The sequence below is a fragment of the Gouania willdenowi genome, chromosome 6, assembly GCF_900634775.1.
Source record: "Gouania willdenowi chromosome 6, fGouWil2.1, whole genome shotgun sequence".
NCBI lineage: Eukaryota > Metazoa > Chordata > Actinopteri > Blenniiformes > Gobiesocidae > Gouania > Gouania willdenowi.
In genome coordinates, this window is record NC_041049.1 from 24238102 (window position 1) to 24245781 (window position 7680).

Here is a 7680-nt window from a genome sequence, read left to right on the forward strand (position 1 = left end):
ATATTATTTTACACCAGTTTTGTTTGTGTAGTTAGGTGTGCAAAGCATAACTGACTCTGAATAAGACTGAACTAAAACATTAAGTGTTGTTTGTTACCTTAACCTTAATCCTAACCAGGGTAGGGTTCAATTATGATTGTAATCACGTAATTGATAATTAATTGCCATTATGGCGTCGTTATAATTGTCATTGTAATTAAAAAACATGTTGCTGTCGTAATCATAATTACATTGTAATTGAGTTTAAATAATTGACTTTGTAATTAAAAATTCTATAAAAAATGTCAATTATAATTTAACACAAAACTGGGGAACCATATTACATTTCTAACTACAGTTCTACACATATTTAGTTAACAATTAAAGTGTTTCATATTGAGCTTTCCCACATTTTACCATTTAAAAAAACAAATGAAATCTAGGGTATACTGACACAAAAAAGGCTCAGATGCTCACACCAAAATATTAAAACCTATATTTTCATTGATTATGAAGCCTAACGAGGTTAGAAAAGACATTAGATATTTAAGATTAGATATTTGTTTTTAGTGTATTTTAGTCATTTACAGCTGATTTAGGACCTGCCATCATAAGAGATGCTAACAGAAAGCTAACACAAGAGGAAGGTTAACTTTTATTAGGTCATTTATTTCAGGCTCGGTAAGTGTGATTAATGGTCATTGAAAGTTAGTAATTGAGAAAGTAATTGTAATTGACTTTTTGAGGATACATTTTTTGTAAATTAATTGTAATTGAAAAAAATCTGGTCACTGTAGTTGCAATTGAATTACAATTTAACATGGGTAATTGAAAATGTAATTGTAACTGAAAAATGCAATTGACCCCAAACCTGATCCTAACCCCACTAGATCACACTACCTAACCCCAAAATGCCAGCATAGCTCTAAAAGTGTTATAATTTAGTGAAGGACATTTAATGACAGCCTTCATAACACCTTATTCATGCTAATGACAGACAATGACAGCGTAATGTCAGCCTTATGTATAAAACTTCAGGTGTTACCCTCCTTTCAAATCATTTCAGTAAGAGTGGCATTAATACGTTTCCATTATTACTTACAGTATCTCATTCATCCAGAAAAACAAAGAGGTTGTTGAAGTAAATGTAATATTTTTACATAAAAAGTTTCTAATAGTAAAACATACTGAAGCTGCTTTTGTGTAGCCCACCTCACAGTGAGGATGAGACATTGTTTTATGGAAAAAAATAAAAACACTAAAAAGGCAACTTTTAAAATGGTGTCTTTTACACTTGAGATGACAGAATAATTACTTTTTTGCTTCAATTACACAATGATTCCATGTTATTTACTATATCGTAAAATACTCTTTAACACACGTATTTGAGATTTTGAGATAAAGACTACATTAAGGACAGCCCATTCTGCATCACTGACCAGCACTGTATGCTTCTTTATGTAATATAGGCTTAATAATCCTACCATCACCACAGGATCTCATTCCAGTTGGTGCGCTGCAAACCACAGATAAAACAGTTGGATCACAGAGCTGATTTGATGCATATTCCACCATTCTCACACAGCAGGAGTCCCTTTTTTCCCTCTGTCCTTCATTTGTGCGATTTCACATGATGCACCACTTTGTCCTCCAACATCTTCCTCATTGTCTTTTCCACTTGTTTGAGGAAAACCTGAGGAATCCGCCCACACAGAGTGTTGACCGTGTCTAGAAACTTTGTCTGGATGGGATAGAAGAGGGACTGGAACATGTTGTCCTCAAAGGGAAATTGCAGGGACAAAGATAACAGAACTGGTTTCACTTATAAGTTATATATATATGACATATCACTCTTTCAAAATGCCATTTATGTAATCTGTCAGTGTGGAAGAGGTGGAGTACTATATTAATCATCATTTACTCCAGGCTCAGTATTTAAGAAGATTATCTCAGCAGAGCAGGAAAAACAAACTCTGGAGTCAGAGGCAACAAACCCTGAATTTAAAAAGTGACCCAGACTGTGTAATCCCAGCAAGAGGAGAGAAACTGGATGGTAGAATAAATCACGTCTTTCTGAGACCTGCAAAGTCTGACGCTTTCCTTCGCATTGTAATTTATTACTTTTTAAAATGACTTTTAGTCCTGGAGGTGTTTTAGACATCAGCCAGCTACAACATGACATCATCTGGTGAAGAATGATGAATTGTCTTGCAGCTCTGATGAAATCCAGGTAACAATTCTCTCCTGGCATTCAAGTGTTGTGTTGCAGCTGCAAGACTAAACCCGACTAAAACAGGAATGATCCCAGAATCCCAGGAACAACTTTAGGCCCCGTTTTTTACCAAAAACTAGAATCAAAAATCCCGGGAGTTGAATCTGGGCCGTCCTCTGGCTCTGAGTCACCATGCACCCTCCGACCACCACCAACACTCACACACTACATTCATACTAGGCAATGTGGGTGAAGTGTCTTGCCCAAGGACACAATGACAGATACCACTGGAGTGACTGTCCCCCACTGTGGCACCTGGAATTCTCAGTGGTCTCCCATCCAACTACTAACTAGGCCCAGCCTGCTTAGCCTCCGAGATCTAATGGGATCGGGCAATGACAGGCTGTTAAGTTATATCAGACCTTTAAGAACACCACATCAGCAGTTTACCAAGTCACGACTCAGCAACTTGTCTCTGATTGAGTGAAGACTTGTCACAAATCATCAAATGGTATTTTGTCTTTTTTAGAAAAAATATTGAGATATTAACATTGGTCCGTATTGCCCAGCTCTCACTCAAAATACATTCAATAAATATGAGGGGCGCCTATTATAATGATAACAGTACGTGTGATTTAGTTAAACAGTCTGAGGGGACACACAGGGCAAAAGGATAGGAACCACTGCTTGTAGACTACGGGTGGATACTTACATCCCGTATTGCATCATAGATGACCTTGAAGGCTGGTTGCTTGTCGTCATGGTACATGCCGCAATTACTGTGAAGAATGGACACGCCCTCCTCCTCAGCCGCCTTACAGTTACTCCCATACATGCAGTGGTCAGGTCTGTAGTTCCACTGGCATGGAAAGATGAGGAGACATTCTGTGGGGTGGAAACAGATGAGACATCAGTACTCAGCAAAGCTATCAACAAAGATGATAGCAAGACATGGGCTGTGTTGAAAATGTCATACTAACGTACTACTCATACTAAGTCTGACGTCAAAATTAGTACGTAGTGCGTTCACAAGATTGAGTACGCAAAATATACCCAGATGTATAATGTATGGGGACATTCCCTAAGTATGCACGGTAGGCACACACCCCATGATGCACTGCGAGCATAAAAATCATTCTGGGACTGGTTTCAAGCTAAAAGTCAAACATCCCTTTTCAAAACAAAAGCATTGTTTCTTGTCTCTGATTAGTTTTTTAACTCTTTCATAAATAGGGCTCTTGTTCTGAAGTTTACCGGAAGTTTTGTTAGTAGCTCGATGGCGAGTCTCTAAAAATCTCTGAAATGTCGGTATGAAATGTGTTTCCGCTAATTTGATGAATCAAATGACCACATGTTGATATTCTACTGGTCACTTTCTCACTTAAAATGCTTTCAGAATGTTTAAAGGTGGCAAATCAACAGAGATTAGCCTCAGTGGGCTTCAGGTTTTTATTGTAGGTTCCAAATGCATCTTGGGAAACTTGGAAGTATAATTCAGTGGGAACGGTCATCATCCTACTCCTCCTAACCCTACTTATAGTATATAATAGACAGTAAATTCTCATTGAGTTTGTAGTGTATAGTACTGAGTGCCATTTCACACACAGCCAAAGACATGACATGCAAACTACAATCAAAGCAAATGATTAAAAAACCCATAGTTCCTGAAACGTTTAATTACAAACAAATCTTTAATCTAGTGCTTACACTAGTACTGATTCTGAATATGGAAAAAGTGTTGTTTCTATAGTAGATTAAGTCAAAGAGAGAACCGAGACGAACAGAAAGTGACAGAGTTTTATTAAAAGGTGTGTGTTTAATGTTATCGATATTCTGCCTGTCTCTGTACCTACTGTGTGTGTGTGTGTGTGTTTCATTAACAGTAAACAATGACCAACATGCTGTAGAGGCTGCCAGAGGAGCAGACATGACGTTATGTTTAAAGTGAGTTTTACAGCGCTGTCCCGCTCCCAAGTCGCCGCTCTCTCTCCGCTCTCCAGCGCGGTCGGGGGCCCCTGTCGCCCCCAGCGTGAATGTTGACTGGAGCGGTTGATACACTTTAATACTTTGTTTACGTGTTGCATTTGTTTTTATTGAAAAATAAAGTGCACGTTTTGAAACCGTTGTTTTAATGTTTGTGTCCAACAAAACACACATGGTTAGGTACAGTAGGTAAGTAATAATCCAGAAATAAATTACATTTTAAGATGCTTAAAACACATAAAACATTGTTTTCTGTGACCAGAAGATAAACAAGGGCTTTTTAATGCTCATTTGTAACAACACACAGCCACAACCCACTAGCTACAGGGCGGCCAATCGCATAGCAATGACTTCCCTCGATGCAGAATTACAGTTGGCCAACCTCTGCATCACGTTGACGGCATAGGTTCTGACGCAGAAGCATATACCAGGCTTTAGAAAGTTCAATCACGCCTATGGTCATATATGAACTTAATGTTAAACATCCTATATTTGATTTGAGGAATTACCGGTATTAGAGGAAACGAGCGCACACAGACAAACTCACAGCAGTAGGCAAACCAACCTCAGAACAAGAGCCAGGCACATTATTAAGTTGTTATTAATGAATGAACTCAGTTTATCTTAACCATGTGTGTCCCATGATAGACAATGACTACAGACTTACAATGATTAAACTGGAACATATGAAGTGCTGTATAATGCCCTCACTGTGTTCAATGTTCATGTTTTTATCATGCTGTAGTGTGCCGTGTACTGTCCAACACTCCTACTACCTACACTACTCATAACTTAGCATAGGGTGCACCAACAAAACTTTTTTTAGATTCTCTAGGTTAGAATCCTGCATTTGTTTCCATATTTTGTCAAATTATTTGGGTCCAAATTTGATGCAAATGAATTAATATTTAGAAGTTGGACAAGACACTTGAAAATTGCTCAATACTATAACATAGTGAGCCGAATAAAAAAGGCAAATTGGAAAATTTGTGGTTTTGTTCTGCAAAAACAACTGAAACTAAATGTTACTTAGAAAGTCTATAGCAACCACTGCGGCTTTGTTGACATAAAGAAAATGTTCCTGTGTTCTCTGACAACTTGGAGTAAGAGTTTCAAAGAAACGCATCGTGCTGGTGGTGACACAATCACTAATCTGCTTCCCTTCATATTCTGCTTGATTCAGGGCATCACAACGCTTTGGTGAAATCTCTGAAACTTCATTTCCCACAATGTTATATATTCCGATTTTGGTCAATCCCAATTTTTCTTTCACAACTGACAGCATACACCTTGAATATTCCTTCTTATTTTATTGTAAAACATTGAGCAATATCCATGAAACCACACAATCTTGTTGTTTTAACTATACATGAGGTAGTTATCTGAAAAATAAATAAAAATTTTAGAGCACTGCTGTCCAAAATACACATTTCTATCAGTTCCTTTAGTCTTTCATTTTTCACATTTTAAAAACAAACTAAACTTGACCTGTTTGGAGCTCTTTGCCAAAAATAAAGTGCACAGCAGTATTTTGGTTTTACAAATAAAGAAAATCACAAGATTTGTGCTTGGTGATAAAATAATAACCTATAGGACAAATTAATAAAACAAGATTTCCTTGTAGTGCAAAAAGAAAAAATGTAAGTAAGTATATTTTATTTATGTAGCACTTTTCACGGATAAAATCACAAAGTGTTGTACAAACAAAGGTGAAACTAAAACAACAGCAACATCCCAAAAGGATAATAAAACACAAGATAATTTAAAACAACAGGAGGAACATCATAAAAAATAAAATAAAAGTTAAAAGCAATTTAACCAAAAGCCTTTCAGAAAAGTGCGGTTTTCAAATGCTTTTTAAAAGAGTCCACACAGTCAAGCTCACAGAGGGACTGGTGTATGCTATTCCAGAGTCTTGGTGCTACCGCCTGGAACGCCAGGTCTCCCCAGGTTTCAAAATGAGTCTTTGGGATCATAAGGAGACCCTGGCCTGTGGACCGAAGGGGGCACAACAAGTCAGTGATATTAGTATTGAGGTGCCTGACCATGCATCGCTCGGAAAGTCAGGACTAAAAATTGTAACTCAAGACAAATATTGACTGGAAGCCAATGAAGACCGGAAAGAATGGGGGTACCGTGGGCTGTTCTGGGTGCTAGGGTCAAAAGTCTGGCAGCAGCATTCTGAACAATCTGAAGTCTCTTTAGAGTTAAAACAGGTGAATGTGAGCGTGAATGGGTGAATGAGCTGATCTGTAAAGTGCTTTGAGAATTTCATTGTAGGGATAAAGCTCTATATAAATCAAGTACATTTACCATTTAAATAATAAACACAAACACAAATGTTATGTTGGTTCATTAAACACCACATATGTATTTAATTATACAAAAATACTATAAACATGAAGCCGATTGTGTCATGTTTAATTTGACTCTTTTTCAGCAGCTCAGTCAGTTCTAGGCCTGTACAACATTATTTATTGTAAGAGTGGGGTCAGGTTTAACTTTTTATTTTAAATTTAGCATTTCTGGGTGGCGCTATAATGGGTGCAAATGCATTTTGGCCTGTAACTTTCACACTTTAAATCACATCTTCCAAAACTTCATATCTACTGTACCTGTTCACAGCGAATGGCACGTTAGCCTGTGTCCTGACGCTCGCCCCGAGCCCGTCTTCCTTTGTGACGTACTTTCAGGAGCTCCTCGAAACCTGGGGTCCGAGGCTTGGCCCCCTGCATTTTTGCGGTCACTGTCTGCAACTTGTATTTGTGTCTTTACAGATATTCTGTAATGTGTTGTTTTTTTGTTTGTGTAATCATTTTGTTTTAAGTAGTCGTCGTGTTTGTCTTTGTTGTCATTTAGTGTTGTATAAGTCAGTTTTTGTGTACTTTGTGCATTTTGCTGTTGATTTGTGTGTTTTGGGAGTTATTTTTTTGTATTATGTTGGGCTTTATATTCTTTCCAACTTCTTGAAATACAAATTTTGGGGATTTGGTTTGGTGACCACACACAATTGCACAGAGGGCCACATGTGGTCCCTGGACCACCAGTTGTCTATGCTGCTTAATAGGATTGTGTTGGGGTTACACCCTGTTGTGAATTAACGTGTTACATCTTTAATGTCCTTTAATTCAAACAGATACAGACTTTTATAGTGTATCCCACTGATATAAACTCCCAAAGTGGATTTGAAGATTTTGAAAATGAAGGTTTAGATTACATAAATCCAGTCAAAGTTTTCGTGCTAGTTTTCTGACCTATGACCTTCTCTTGCAGAGTGTTTGGTTTACACCTTCAAATACCTCCACCAAACCTGTGTATATTTAGTTTGACCATATGAGGGACTTTGAGCTCATTAGAATGTCCAAGTTGGGAGTTAGTTGTTATTTATCGCCCCCATGTGGCCAGCAGAATTATTTCTGACCTTGTCTAATCCAGTGGTTCTCAACCTATTCAGACGACGACTCCCCTTACCTGAAGGTGGTTGAACACAGACATGAACATTGAAG

General features: G+C 37.7%; 1 protein-coding gene across 1 annotated transcript; it reads right to left on the bottom strand.

Annotated features, from left to right (window-relative positions):
- Positions 1 to 1375: 1375 nt before the first annotated feature.
- On the bottom strand, positions 1376 to 6909 carry LOC114465860 (glucoside xylosyltransferase 2-like). The gene is made up of 4 exons (XM_028451148.1): positions 6862 to 6909; positions 6310 to 6373; positions 2904 to 3076; positions 1376 to 1768 (listed from the first exon to the last, which is right to left on the bottom strand). The coding sequence occupies exons 1-4, from the start codon at positions 6907 to 6909 to the stop codon at positions 1592 to 1594; spliced, it is 462 nt and encodes a 153-aa protein (XP_028306949.1). The 3' UTR covers positions 1376 to 1591.
- Between the last annotated feature and the right edge of the window lie 771 nt (positions 6910 to 7680).

What these genes read in the sequence shown, in the direction of transcription:
- LOC114465860 (XM_028451148.1), bottom strand. Translation starts at nt 6,909, where the DNA reads ATGCAGGGGGCCAAGCCTCGGACCCCAGGTTTCGAGGAGCTCCTGAAA. An exon ending in GTTTCGAGGAGCTCCTGAAA is followed by an intron (nt 6,374 to 6,861) that starts GTACGTCACAAA and finishes TTAACTCTAAAG; the next exon opens with AGACTTCAGATTGTTCAGAA. An exon ending in AGCACCCAGAACAGCCCACG is followed by an intron (nt 3,077 to 6,309) that starts GTACCCCCATTC and finishes TCCACCCCACAG; the next exon opens with AATGTCTCCTCATCTTTCCA.